Source organism: Nomascus leucogenys, chromosome 19 (genome assembly GCF_006542625.1).
Source record: "Nomascus leucogenys isolate Asia chromosome 19, Asia_NLE_v1, whole genome shotgun sequence".
In the NCBI taxonomy this organism is placed as follows: Eukaryota; Metazoa; Chordata; class Mammalia; order Primates; family Hylobatidae; genus Nomascus; species Nomascus leucogenys.
The window spans coordinates 37,479,027-37,493,564 of record NC_044399.1 but is presented as its reverse complement, the minus strand read 5'-3'; the positions used below and the strand labels follow the sequence as shown (position 1 = coordinate 37,493,564).

Here is a 14,538-nt window from a genome sequence, read left to right as displayed (position 1 = left end):
GACTCGAGGGCAACTATGAGAGCCAGAGAAACTCACCACCTGTCAGTAAACAGGAGGGGGTGCCTTCTTATTCCCAAATGTCTCCTACACACCATGGAATACTATGCAGCCATCAGGGAGAAGGTGCCCACTTGGTATGACTGATGTGGATTGCCAAGATAAAGAAAATGAAAACACCAGGGTGTTCTAGTACCCTACTTTTGAGATGAATAAAAGAGAATATACTGTATATGTTTGTCTACCCATGAACATCTCTGGAAGGACACAAAAGAAAATAGCAACAGCGTTGCTTGCATCTGATGAGGAGAACTAAGCAGTTGAGGATAGGGTGGAAACAGACGTCCTTTCCACAGTGGTCTCTTTCGTACATTATGCTGTTCTATATGTATGTATTACCTACAAAAAAAAGACAATGAAAAGAAGGCTTTTTCTCCTTAAAGAGCTTGGGGGAAGGAAGGCATGCAAACAATTACAATGCAATACGCTCAGTGTTATTGAGATGCGCAGGGTGGGAAGGGAGTATAGGAGAGAGACTGTCTAAGGGGGCTTGGGGGTGTCGGGGAATTTGGAAGATTCATGCCGAATGCTGAAACCTCTCTAGGCTCAGCGTTGCCTGGGCATAAAGGATACAGTGAGAAGGGACCTGAGATGAAGCTGCAAGAGCAGGTAGAGGCCGGAGTGTGAACCGCCTTGTGTGCCAAGCTAAAGAATTTAGATTTTCTCCTAATAGGAAATAGGCAGCTATTAAATAATTTTCAGCAGGGAGTGACCTGTTCAGATTTGCTGTTTAGAGAGATGACTCTGGCAGGGATGCAGAGGATAGATTAAGAGGGGCAGGGATGGGGCAGGGAGAAATGTTTTGAGGTTAATGCAAAAATTTAGGTAAGAGATGGTGGGTAGATGACCCCGGGGGCAAAGGGAGGGAGGATGGCAGAGAAGAGATTAAACCTGAGACTTGAACCGGGATGGCGATGTGTATGGAGACCATGCACAAAGCCTGCTCTGCCTCTCTCTGTTTTCTCACGCTGGCATCCTCTGCATGTTTGGATGCCCCAGATGCCCCAGCAGCTGGCAGGATGGGTCCAGGGAGCCCTTCCTGGTCTGCCTGCCTGACTCCTTGCCCCAGGCTCCTTGGCAAAGCAGAGCAGGGAAAAGAGAACAGAAGTGTTTCCCTCGCCATCCAGCCCCTAGGTCTCTCATTTATTCCTTGCTCTCTCCGGATTCGGGTCCTCTCATTATTTCTGATCTGTACAGCTTGCCGCTTCCCTGGCTCAGCTCTCCCACCCCTGTCTGCAAAGTGTCAATCAAGCCATCAGATGAGCAGCTCAGCCTCATATCCTCAGCGTCTCTGCCCCAGGACATGAGAAGCAATTGCTGACACACACAAGCAGCAAGGTGTGTGCTGGCTCTCCCTTTAATAGTCTTCCGATCCAGAATGGGTGTTAAAATGGAATTTGAATGGATAGTTTCTCTCTGCCTGCCCCTGTCAGGACAGCCGCAAGGACGGGCAACCCTGAGAGAAGGGGAAGCCTTCAGAAGTCGATTCGCTTTTCATTTCAAGGTTGGGCCATGGCCAGTGTCTGCTTTCGGAGGAGCTGTTTGAAATTCTTAACGAGAAGCAGAATGCTTGAGTCCAGGAATCCAGGGCAGCCTTGTGAAGTAGGGATGGGGAAATGGAATTGTCATTTTATCTCTGAAGGGATATTGTATTAAACAAAGTGGGGGTGGGGGTATAGGATACAGAGATGCTTTGTAGCTTCCCTGGAGGACTGAACAATAAGAAATATCGAGGGCAGCAGGAAGAATTGAGATTAGAACAAAGAGCGAACTTCCCCAGGCCCTGGAACCAGGGGCCAGGGAGATTTGAAGCATCTGCTTCCCCAGGGACTTGCTCCTTCTTTTACAAATTGTGAATGGATGTGTGGTTTTTACAGAATACGGCAACTAATGAGCATGAAGCTCAATTACTCCACCAAGTTCTCTTTCGATTTTTGATCGCACGTACACAGAACACTTGGTTGCAGTGTGTGTGTGTGTGTCTGTGTTCTGCTTGCCTTTCTCAGGATTATCTCATACACACATTTCTGCACAGCAGAGTCCAGCTTGTTATTTGGAATAGCTACGTAGTATTCCATTGTGCCAGCGAGCCAGAGCTTGTTCAGCCATTCCTTGTGGTTATTTCCCATTTTTTTATATTGTAAAAGCACAGATATAAATATCTTCATACCTTTGTCTCCCCTTGGGATATGGTTCCCCAGGTTGAATTTCTAGGTCAGAAGGTTTGAGCTGTTTTACCCAGATTGCTGTGTGTTGCCTCAGCCACCTCCAGGAGATCCTGACAACCCAAATTGCCACCCTCCTCTATCTCTGTCCCCACAGCACTGACAACAGAAGATGTTGTCATTTTTATTTATTTTTGCTAATTTAATAGGCACATGATAGTACCTTGTAGTTATTTAATTCCCATTTCTTTCATTGCTAGTGAGACTGGGCACACTTCCATGTGAGGATTTATTGTCTGCTTTTCCTTGTACGTAAACTGTTCATCTCCTCTGACATCTTATCAAGAGAAATCTGGGGGCTGATCTTGTATATTTATATCAAGCCTTTACATACTCAGATAGTACATTTTTCTCAGTTATGTCAGCCATTTTTTACTCTGGGGAGCTGTCCAGTTGTCATGTGGATGCTGGCCTGTTCCGGGAGGTGGGAGTGGCATATGGAGTTGTGAGGATTTCTGGACTCTTGAAATATACATATACATATACATATATATATATACATATACATATATATACACATACATATATATATACATAAACATATATATATATATACTGTTTTTTTTTTTTAGAAGAAAAAAAAGCCAGGCATGGTGGGTTTTGCTTGTAACCTAGCACTTTTTTTTTTTTTTTAGGCAGTCTTGCTCTGTCGCCCAGGCTGGAGTACAGTGGCACAATCTCGGTTCACTGCAACCTGCACCTCCCGAGTTCAAGCAATTGTCTTGCCTCAGCCATCTGAGTAGCTGGGATTACAGGCCTACACTACCACACCTGGCCAATTTTTGTATTTTTTAGTAGAGACAGGGTTTCACCATGTTGGCCAGGCTGGTCTTGAACTCCTGGCCTCAAAAGATCCTCCCACCTCGACTTCCCAAAGGGCTAAGATAACAGGCGTGAGCCATCGTACCCAGCCAGTCCCAGCACTTTGAGAGGCCTAGGTGGGCAGATTGCTTGAGCCCAGGAGTTTGACACCAGCCTGAGCAGCATGGCAAAACTCTGTCTCTACAAAAAATAAACTGGGCGTGGTAGTGCACTCCTGTGGTCCCAGCTACTCAGGGGGCTGAGGTGGGAGGATCAGCAGAGCCGGGGAATTTGAGACTGCAGTGAGCTATGATCACACCACTGCAATCCAGCCTGGGTGACAGAGTGAAATCTTGTAACAGGAAAAAAAAAAAGATAAAAGAAAGAAAACTCCAGTCCGATGGCACCTCCTCTCTGGGCTCCTGTTTTCCTAAGAACAAAACGGCTGGGCTGAGAGGACAGCCAGTTGCCAAGATCAGTCTGGGGGATTACTTGTGGAATGAGAAGCATTGCTGGCAGCCTTGGTGGGTCACTGTACGGAGGCAGGGCAGCTCCCTGTAGTCATGTGGAAACCCAGTAAACCATGCTTTACTGACTCATCCTCAGTAAAGCACGGTGGTTAAAGGAACGGGTTCTGGAGCAGACAGACCTAGGTTCACAGCTCAGTGTCTTTCTTTTCTTTTCTTTTCTTTTTTTTTTTTTTTCCATAGAGCTGGAATCTTGCTCCATTGCCCAGGCTGGAGTGCTATGGTGTGATTATAGCTTACTGCAGCCTCAAGCTCCTGGGCTTAAGTGATCCTCCTGCCTCAGCCTCCCAAGTAAGTAAGACTACAGGCATGCACCATCATCCCTGGCTAATTTTTAACATTTTTTGTAGAGATGTGGTCTTGCTATGTTGCCCAGACTGGTCTCAAACTTCTGGCCTCAAGTGATTCTCCCACCTCGGCCTCTCAAAGTGTTGGGATTACAGACGTGAGCCACTGTGCCCAGCCTCAGTGTCTTTGTATACCAGGGGTGTTGCTTTGGTAAGATAGAACCTCTCTAAGCCTCCACATCTTCAGCCATTAAGTAGTATTTTGGTTATGGCTGTGTAAAAAACCTTCCCAAAATGTTGTGGCTGAAAACAACAACCATTTTATTCTGTTTCATGGTTTTGTGGATCAGGAATGAAGCTTGACTGGGTGATTCTTCTGCACTATGCAGCATCAATTGGGTCACTTGGTACTATTTGGCTGGTGCTAGGCTGGGCTGGAGGAACCAAGATGACTTCACTTTTCTTTGAGACAAGGTCTTGCTGTGTTGCACAGGTTTGTCTAGAACTCCTGGCCTCAATCGATCCTTCCTGACTTAGCCTCCCAAGCCAAGATAACTTCATTCCTATATAGGGTTCTCCACCTGGTCCCAGATCCTCTCCACATGGACTCTCCCATAGGGTGCCTGCACTTCTAACATGGTGGCTCAGGGCTCAGAGAGTAAGGGCTCCTTGGCCAGGTGCAGTGGCTCATGCCTGTAACCCCAGCACTTTGGGAAGCCGAGGCGGTCGGATCATGAGGTCAGGAGTTCAAGACCAGCCTGGCCAATATTGTGAAACCCCGTCTCTACGAAAAATATGAAAATTAGCTGGGTTTGGTCGCCCGCGCCTGTAGGCCCAGCTACTCGGGAAGCTGAGGCAGAAGAATCGCTTGAACCCACGAGTCAGAGGTTGCAGTGAGCCGAGATCGTGCCACCGCTCTCCTGCCTGGATGACAAAACGAGACTCCCTCTCAAAAAAAAAAAAAGTAAGGGCTCCAACATAAGAAGAGGAGCTGCCAGTCTCTTTAGGGCTGTGCCAGAAAGTGTCATGGTATCACTTTTGCCATATTTTATGGGTCAAGCAGTCACAGAGCCTGTGATAGAAGGAGTGATAAAGAATTTGGGGCCATCCTTAATCTGCCAAAAGTAGGCATAAAAATACTCCTAAACCAGGTGCAGTGTCTCACGCCTGTAATACCAGCTTTTGGGAGGATGAGGTGGGAGGATTGTATGAGTCCAGGAGTTCGAAACCAGCCTGAGCAACATAGTGAGCCCTCGTCTCTACAAAAAATTAACAAAATTAGCAGAGCATGGTGGCATGCATTTGTAGTTTCAGCTACTCGGGAGGCTGAGGCAGGAGGACCCCTTGAGCCCAGGAAGTGGAGGCCACAGTGAGCTGAGATCGTGCCACTGCACTCCAGCCTGCATGACAGTAAGATCCTGGAGATCCTCTCAAAAACCAAAAAACCAAAAACAAAAACCCGCAGAAACTCCTAGGGCTATGAGGAGTGAATGAGATAACTCATGCAGAGGCAGATTTACCATGAAGCAAATGGAACTTCAACCACGGGGGTCCTTAACTGAACAGTTTCTTCCACATCCGGGCATCTGATTTTGTATTCATAATTCTCCTTTTTCCTTTTTCTCAAAGAGGACCCTCGAACTGTATGAGAATCAAGCCCTACCCATGGTGGCTCTGTCCCGAATGCCAGTATCAGTACTTACTAAGCATACTGCCTGGGACGGAGAGATGCTCAACACGGGGTCCCTCCAGGCACTGGGCTGGGGACTCTGTGTGGCTGAGAGGGCTCCTCCTCTCACTTCTGTCCTTTCTGTCTTTTCAGGATCATTTCTTCTCCTTTCTTCAAAATGAAAGCAAAACATGCTGGGAATAATTTCATAATCACAAAACTGCCCTCCCAGTTGGCCCCTGCCTCTACCCCCTGACCTCACCACCCACCAGGGAGGTGGGTCTTATTCTGGGCATCGTGCCAAGTTCTTAGCTGGGCCCTCTAGAATCTCTAAAGGAAACAGGCCGAAGAGGGGGAAACCAGCAGGGGGAGGCAGCATTCCCGGTGCCCAGTATGGTCTAGGAGGCATTGAAATTCCAGGGCCGAAGTCCTGAGACAAAGATCATAATGAGACAGGAAGGTGGCAAAGGAAGGAGCCCATTTGCATGACAATAATTGAGCCAAGAATAGAAAGCCACAGGGATGCAAGGGTGAGGCTGGCAGCTGAGCTGGGCTAAACCTCAGAAATCAGACTACCCAGCTCTGCTCCGCAGAGGAAGGGAGGCTGAGCCCTGGGCCAGGCTTGGCAGGGAGGGAAGGGGGAGGACAAGACCCCAGGGCATTGTGGGAACACTGGCCAGGCTGGACTTTGCCTTCCTCCTCGTCCTTCAGCCGGGAGCCCGTCTTTGCTTGCCTTTGCCTTTGAGGCTCTGTGGCTGTGGGGCTGAGTGGCATCATGGCGGCTCAGAAAGATCTCTGGGACGCCATTGTGATTGGGGCGGGGATCCAGGGCTGCTTCACTGCATACCACTTGGCCAAACACAGGAAGAGGATCCTCCTGCTGGAGCAGGTACTGTGTCCCTTCTGCACCCCCAGCTGTAAGGACTGTCCTACCCTCCTCCCCTGCAGAGGGGTTTTCCGAGCCAGCAGGCTACAGGGCAAGGCCAAAGGGCCTGAATCATCAAAAATTCTGTGTAATTTGTATCTTAGCTGCCTAGTGTGTTTCACGACAATTCAAAGAAGTTTCACCTCCCTCATACCCACATTGGGTTTCTAGGCACATTTCCTCTTTCTACTGCTTCCCAGTTCCTGCCCTTGACCAAGCGTCCCAGGTCCTGTTCTCTTCCTTCTCACTACTCTTTCCCTTCTGTGCTCAAATGGTTGATCCCCACCCCAGAAAAATAATTGGTTCTGCTCTGGGTAACCTAAAGTAGAGATAATTTTGCCTAGAGGCAAAGGTTGATTTATCAGCCTAAGAGGTAGGATTCTGTCTTGCATATTCCTGGCCTCTCACCCCAGAACTCAGCAGAAGCTTCTGTTTTTTTTTTTTTTTTTTTTTTTTTTGCCACCTCCAGATAATAGCAGCCTCCTTGTTTGAAACATGATAAGTGAGACTGAGGTCTTATTTTTCCTGCTACGCAATGCAGTCTGCAGTGACCACTGCATATGTGGGTGGGCCCTGTGTGTCTGCAGGGTCCTTCGAGGGCAGGGCCACCCAGCTATCATCAAAGCTTTCCATTGCAGTGGGCTCTCCCTTTCCATTCTGCCTGCAGCTACTCAGGCTGGCTATGGTTTACTCTTCTTGGTAATGAGCCAGAGTAGTTAGAAACCTTCTTCATTTCTCTATCAGTTTTCTCAAAGCCCAAAGATTCCTGGTTCATCCTCTCAGGAAACTCATTGTTGCTGAATCCTGGGGTGGTTCTCTTACCCTGAGTGATCTGTAGCCACAGAGAAATAAAGTCAGCATCAGTTTCCTTGTTCATAAAATGAAGGGGCTAGACTAGTTGAACTGGAAGGTTTTTTCTAATTTTGCTTCTTTATGAATCTAAGTGAGGTGAGATTGCAGCAGGATGGTTGAAGACTAGCTAACAAAGGACTTCTGGATGTGAACAATGTTAGCAAAAAGGAAGCCCAAGTTAGTGCTATTGAAGAACTTCTATATTGATTGCCAAATCAGTAAATTGGTCATAAAGAGAGAATTTGGAAAGATTGTATGGATCTTTTTTTTTTTTTTTGGGACAGGATCTCACTCTATTGCACAGGCTGGAGTGCAGTGGTACTATCATAGTTCGCTACAGCCTCAAACTCCTGGGCTCAAGCAGTCCTCCTACCTCAGCCTCCCAAGTAGCTAGGACTACAAGTGCCATCACACCTGATAGTTTTTAAATTTTTGAGGAGACTGGGTCTTGCTATATTGCCTAAGCTGGTCTTGAATTCCTGGGCTCAAATTATCTTCTTGTGCATAATCCTTCCCCAGATTGTGTGGAAATATTTGAAGGATAAATGGCTCCTGGTTGACAGCACATGCTGAGATGGCTCCTAACGGGGGATGCAGCGTGAGGGGTAATGGCTTCCATCATCTCTCTTGATTTCTACTTCCAGTTCTTTCTACCACACTCCCGAGGAAGCTCCCATGGACAAAGCCGGATAATCCGAAAGGCATACCTGGAAGACTTTTACACCCAGATGATGCATGAGAGCTATCAGATATGGGCCCAGCTGGAGCACGAGGCTGGAACCCAATTGCACAGGTGGGCTGCGGGAGGAATTCCTTGAATCATGGGGCTCTGCACCTGTAGGTGCTTTTAGTGTGTGAAGTGGCAGTGTCATGGAACATTTGGAATGCAATGGGAGGGACCCAAGGCCTCAGGAAGTACCAGATGCATGGAAGAACTCTTGCATGGTCATCCCACAGATCCAGCTGACTCTGGCCAGGCTCTGCGTTGCAGGACTGGGTTCAGACCATGTGTCCAAGGCTAGCAGAAGCGGTACTGGAAAGTCTGCTGGCAAGGCACCATGTGGCAGATGCCCAGAGTGGGCAGGAGTCTGCTGGAGTGTGTATTTTCAACTCTGTGGAGGCCTCTGCAACTCTTGTAGGGCAGGGGCTGAGATAGAGGAGGAGGCTGCTTTCAGGATTCTCTTTTTTTTTTTTTTTTTTTTTTTTTGACGGAGTCTCACTTTGTTGTCAGGCTGGAGTGTAGTGGCGCCATCTTGGCTCACTGCAACCTCCACCTCCTGGGTTCAAGTGATTCTTCTGCTTCAGCCTCCTGGGCAGTTGGGACTACAGGTGCGCACCACCATGCCCAGCTACTTTGTGTTTTTAGTAGAGACAAGGTTTCACCATGTTGGCCAGGTTGGTCTTGACCTCTTGACCTCATGATCCGCCCTCCTCGGCCTCCCAAAGTGCTGGGATTATAGGCGTGAGCCACTGCGCCGGCCCAGGATTCTTTATAGTCCAACCAATATCCTAACTTTTCCTGAGGGGTCCTCACCCCCCGTAGCAACCCTATAAACCCATTTTGTTCTCTCTGAGTACCTTTTCCTGTAGGAACAAAATGGGGACGTTCCCCAGGCTGGATTGCTTGCCAGGGAGTTAGCCTCCACGTCTTTCTCTGCTGCCTTCATGGCTCTCTCCAACCCTTGACCTTTCAAACACTCACGGGAAAGAAAGCCAATAATCTGTGATGCAATGGGAACTTTAACCATCCCGCCTCCCTCCCACCTCCTCTGTGACTCTTAACTGAACTTCCTACAAACCCTGGCTCTACCCGATAGGGTGGTGGTTATTTTAATGGCCAGGAACCAAGAGGTTAGTGTTCTGTTGCAAAAATACCATTAACTTAAGAACAAAGTGAAATCCATTATGCAAATCAGCCAGGGCAGCTAATTACAGATTTATTCAGAGGCAGCTAATGCACCCAGCACCCAAATAAAGGAGCATGTCTTGCTGGTGGGTGGCCTGGCAGAGGGACCCTTCTCTGTCAGTTGTCTGTGAATACTGCTGAGCATCTTTTGCTAAAAGAATCGCCCTGGGCCTTGGAGGGCACACTTCGTCCCAGCACACAATGAGGCAACTAAGAGATGTTAGAGTGTCTGGAATCTTTCCGAGGGAGACGATTCTGGAGTGAGACAGGCTTAGGTTTGACTTTGTGCTCTATTCCACACCAGCTGTGTGATCTTGGAAAAGTTTCTTGACTTCTCTGTGCCTCACTTTTCATCATAGGGCTCTGAGAGGATTAAATGAGACTTTTGTGAAATACTTGGCCCAATGTCTAGCACCTTTCAATAAGGGGCAGTCCCTTCCATCCATTCTGGGTCAGCTGCATCCTGTTCCATTGAGCGACGGTGGGAGGAAAGGCAGGAGGAGACAGATGGGTGCGACAACCACAGATACCAAGGGGAGTGGCAGCAGGAAAGAGGGAGAGGGATCCTTGGGTAGGAGACTCTCAGAAGTGCATAATCCTCCTCCTTGCCAGGACAGGAATTTGGACGGGCTTTGGAACCGGACCTGGTTCTAAGTCTCAGCTCTGACACACTCAGCTGTGTGGTTTGGAACGAGCTGTTGAACCTCTGGTGAGAGTCAGCTTTTTTCATCTGTGAAGTAGGGATACTAATACCTGTGTCATGGTGCTGGGGTGAGGATAAGTAGGTTATGGGCTTAGAACAGCACCTGGAAAACCATCCTCCTCCTCCTCCTCCTCAACATATATGCAGTGTTTACAGTAAGAAACTAAGCTGGGCACGGTGGCTCACGCCTGTAATCCCAGCACTTTGGGAGGCTGAGGCAGGTGGATCACCTGAAGTCAGGAGTTAAAAACCAGCCTGCCCAACATGGTGAAACCCCGCCTCTACTAAAAATACAAAAAGTAGCCAGGCATGGTGGTGGACACCTGTAATCACAGCTATTAGGGAGGCTGATGAGGCAGAAGAATCGCTTGAACCTGGGAGGCAGAGGTTGCAGTGAGCCGAGATCACGCCACTGCACTGCACTCCAGCCTGGGTGACAGAGTGAGACTCTGTCTCAAAGAAAAAAAGAAAAGAAAAGAAAAGAAAAAACTAAGTTGCCTAAGTACCTGACACCTATAACTCATTCCATTCTCCTCACAATCTTGTGAGAGGGTTGCTGCTGGGTAGTCAGGGTCTTATCCCATTAATGCAAATCACAGAATTACTATACTCTTAAGTCTAGAATAGAGGTTGGCCAGCTTCATCTGTAAATGGCCACCTAGTAAGTATCTTAGCCTTTGCAGGCAATGTGGTCTCTGTTACAATTATTCAACTCTGCCATTGTAGCGTGAAAGCAAGATGTAAATAAATGAGCCTGGATGTATTCTAATAAAACTATATTTATAGACACTGAAATTTGAACTTCACATAATTTTCATGTGTCATTCAACATTATTCTTCTTTGGATTAAAAAAAAATCAACAATTAAAAAATTTAAAAACCATCTTGGCTCATGGACCAGACAAAAACAGGCAGAAGGCCAGATTTGGTCCCTGAGGTAGCTTGCTGGCCCTGGGGCTGGAAGATACCTCAAACTGGTTAACTTGTCCATTTCTGTCTCCAAATAAGTTCATGCCTAAATCATCCCAGGTCAAAAGGCTGCTACTATGCATATAAAGACAGGGAAACATCACAGCCCTTCTTAAAAGACCATTCCGATGTCTCATAGCCCCAGTTATGAAAAATGAAAAGTAGCTGGGCGTGGTGGCTCACGCTTGTAATCCCAGCACTTTGGGAGGCCGAGGCGGGCGGATCACGAGGTCAGGAGATCGAGACCACGGTGAAACCCCGTCTCTATTAAAAATACGAAAAATTAGCTGGGCGTGGTGGCGAGCACCTGTAGTCCCAGCTACTCGGAGAGGCTGAGGCAGGAGAATGGCATGAACCTGGGAGGTGGAGCTTGCAGTGAGCCGAGATTGCGCCACTGCACTCCAGCCTGGGCGACAGAGCGAGACACCGTCTCAAAAAAAAAAAAAAAAAAAAAAAGAAAAATGAAAAGTAATGTGAATATGCTTTAAAAACCTCTAGAGTGCTAAGTACTCTTACTATTGTCATTATTATTCTATAAGTCCTTTCTTATGGCTAGCCTAATGTACTCAGGCACACCAATTTATTTGGTTCTTTTACTTAGCAGGGACACAGAGCAGATACTTCCCTTTCTCAGAATGGTATCTGAATACAGCTCTACTACCTTTGGGCTAAAAGCCATTCTAATTCCTTTAGCTTTTACTGATTCTTATTTTCTAAATGATTCATCATCTGTGTGGTTCTTACTTCTCCCTAGATTTTTCTAGAAGAACCAGCACAATACCATAATACTAGTGATAGATATGAGCATACTTAATGCTATTTGATGATGATTAAAAAAAAAAAACCTTTAGGAGTTGGCAGTTCAGGTGGTTGTCCAGTGCTTTTCATTCTGTTCAGCTGCTTCCTGTGACAGCGGCATACTAAACATGGGTGGGTTTGGGACATTTGCATATATTCTGGGAACAGACAATGACACATGTGTCAGATCACAAGGTCTGAATCTTTTGTGATGTGTACAGCCAGGACGCTGATTCCAACAGCAAAACCCAGCTCCCTGGCCCATCTCTTTCCTGCCCCGCCTTCTCCCTTTGAGTCCTACTATCTAGCTCCTGACCCGGGCTGCCCCTGCTTAGCTGACAATATCAGACAAGATCACAGCCGTAGGCAGTACAGCTGCTGGCAGAACCTGGTGGCCCCCTCTGCAGCTGCTGTTTCTTGTGTCTGCGAAGTGTCTGGCTTGTCAGCCACATCCCCTCCCTGGAGCAGTCTTTGTTAACCAATTCCACCTCGGCCGACTGAGCGGAAGATGAAACGCCGAGAGCTCCTCCAAAACCAACAAAGGCAGCAGCCATTACCAAGTCCCCGTTCGAATCCCTTCCCCAAGGTGACTCAGAGCTGGCTTGCTCTGCATTTTTAACCCACAGAGGGGAGAGCTGAAGCTTGGGATGGGAGATGGCAGGTGCAGGGAGAGCTGTCTCCTCTCCCAATTCCTCCCCACTCCATCCTGCACCCTGTCCTGCTACAGTAACTGGTGGAAATCCCTGATCACCAACTCCCTACATCATATCTGAGGCATTAGTCGGGCCATAGCAGAGTCAACAAGGCCCTCGGGAGGAATCTTCAATTACCTCTTCCTAGTGCTGGATCGAGCTAGGGTCGGGAGGAAGGAATAGTTCATACCAAATGCTCTTGACTCAGCTGATGGGCATTCTGGGACCTGGGAGCTGCACTCTTTTCTAGGGTTCCCTGGCAACCCATGTGCTGGCTTTCAGTCCTTCTTTGTAGCTAGTCCTGACCATTCATTTCCCGGTCATTTTTTATCCTGCGGATGCCCTTGTCTCTTCTCACCCTTCTGCTTCCCAAACTTACAGCCCAGGTCTAAGCAGAAAAAAGAAGACAGGGAGGCCACGAACACAGGGGTGAGAAATTGATGCAGAATGAGCAGTCTATTTGTTGGGATCTAGAAAAAGCCGTTAAGAAAATAAGCACTTAAATGATTTTCAATCTGCCCATGGAAGCCATCTATCTTCATACTGGGAGGAAAAGGCCCATTCTCCAATCCCGGTTTTGATTGACTGGTTTCCAATTCTCTAAGCATTTCCCATAGGAGCCTCTCACCTATCTCCCATAATGACAGGCCTTTGCATTTCCAGGCTGTGTTTTACATTTATTTCCGATTTGCTCATAATGGTCAAAAATCTCTCTCCAATCCAAGGCATTTCTCCAGCAGCGCATGGTTTCCCTCAGGCCAAATAGCTCAGCTGTGATCCACGGAAAATGAGAATTTCCCAAACACATCTTCGGACTAGGGGAGGGTCCGGCATCACACATTCAGATGGAAAATTTCCCACTGTTAGATCAATATCTGGGCTAAGAAAGAAATGCCACAGGGGCAGAGAGCTGGAGCAAAATGAGTACAATCGGCACAATTACATTCACCGGCAGAATCAGCTCGCTGATTACTCCCAGGGATGAGGGGCTCCCGCTTGGATGGCTTGGGAATTAGAACATCACTCAGCATTTCATAATTCGACAGATTTGCCCGTTGTCTTGGCATGAGTTCATTTTTCCCATATAGTACATCCCTGTAAGAGGAGTCATTTCAAGGAAAGAAGGAAGGAAGGAGGAAAGAAAGGAGGAAGAAACAATGGAAAAAGGGAAAGGAAATATCAGAGTATATGAGAGGCCATATTGCAGGCAGAGGTTAGAATATGCTGCTCTGAAATTTCCAGGTCAGGGATTTCACATTACGTCTGCTTAGGTGTGGTTTAAGCCAGGTCTCTCCCAGAATCCCTCCCAGCCAGGACCCCATTGAGTAAAAAGGGCTCAAGGAAATACACCTGAGTGACTTCATACTTATTTGTTGAGTAAGAAGTTTACTAGGGCCGGGCACAGTGGCTCATCTTATAATCCTAGCACTTTGGGAGATCAAGACAGGAGGATCGCTTGAGCCCGGGAGTTTGAGACAGGCCTGGGCAACATACCGTGTGACTCTTGTGTCTACAAAACACAAAAAATTCGCCAAGTGTGGTGGCTCACGCCTGTAGTCCCAAATATTTGGGAGGCCAAGGCAGGAGGTTTGCTTGAGGCCAGGAGTTTGAGATAGGCCTCTGTAGCACAGCGAGACCCCTATTTCTTTTTTTTTTTTTTTTTGAGACGGAGTCTCACTCTGTCGCCCAGGCTGGAGTGCAGTGGCGCAATCTCGGCTCACTGCAAGCTCCGCCTCCCGGGTTCACGCCATTCTCCTGCCTCAGCCTCTCCGAGTAGCTGGGACTACAGGCGCCCGCCACCTCGCCCGGCTAATTTTTTTTTTTGTATTTTTAGTAGAGGCGGGGTTTCACCGTGTTAGCCAGGATGGTCTCGATCTCCTGACCTCGTGATCCGCCCGCCTCGGCCTCCCAAAGTGCTGGGATTACAAGCGTGAGCCACCGCGCCCGGCTGAGACCCCTATTCTATACACACAAAAAATTAGCCAAGTGTGGTGGCCTGTGCTTGTAGCCCTAGATACTTGGAAGGCTGAGGCAGGAGGAGCTCGCTCGCGGCTGCAGTGAGCTGTGAACGTGCCACTGCACTCCAGCCTGGGTGATAGAGCGAGACCCCATCTCCATTAAAAAAAA

The 14,538-nt window shown here is 47.8% G+C and overlaps 1 protein-coding gene across 3 annotated transcripts in view; it reads left to right on the top strand.

Annotated features, from left to right (window-relative positions):
* Nucleotides 1-14,538, top strand: part of PIPOX (pipecolic acid and sarcosine oxidase) — a 106,965-nt gene that overhangs the window by 86,476 nt on the left and 5,951 nt on the right. The window contains exons 1-2 of one of the 3 annotated variants that reach the window (XM_003277065.4): nt 6,144-6,455; nt 7,988-8,136. The exons of the other annotated variants lie outside the window; for them this stretch is intronic. Coding sequence (XP_003277113.1) covers nt 6,342-6,455; nt 7,988-8,136 — 263 coding nt within the window. The 5' untranslated portion in view covers nt 6,144-6,341. Of the gene's footprint in view, nt 1-6,143; nt 6,456-7,987; nt 8,137-14,538 lie in introns of those variants that run through there. 3 annotated transcript variants of the gene reach the window in all.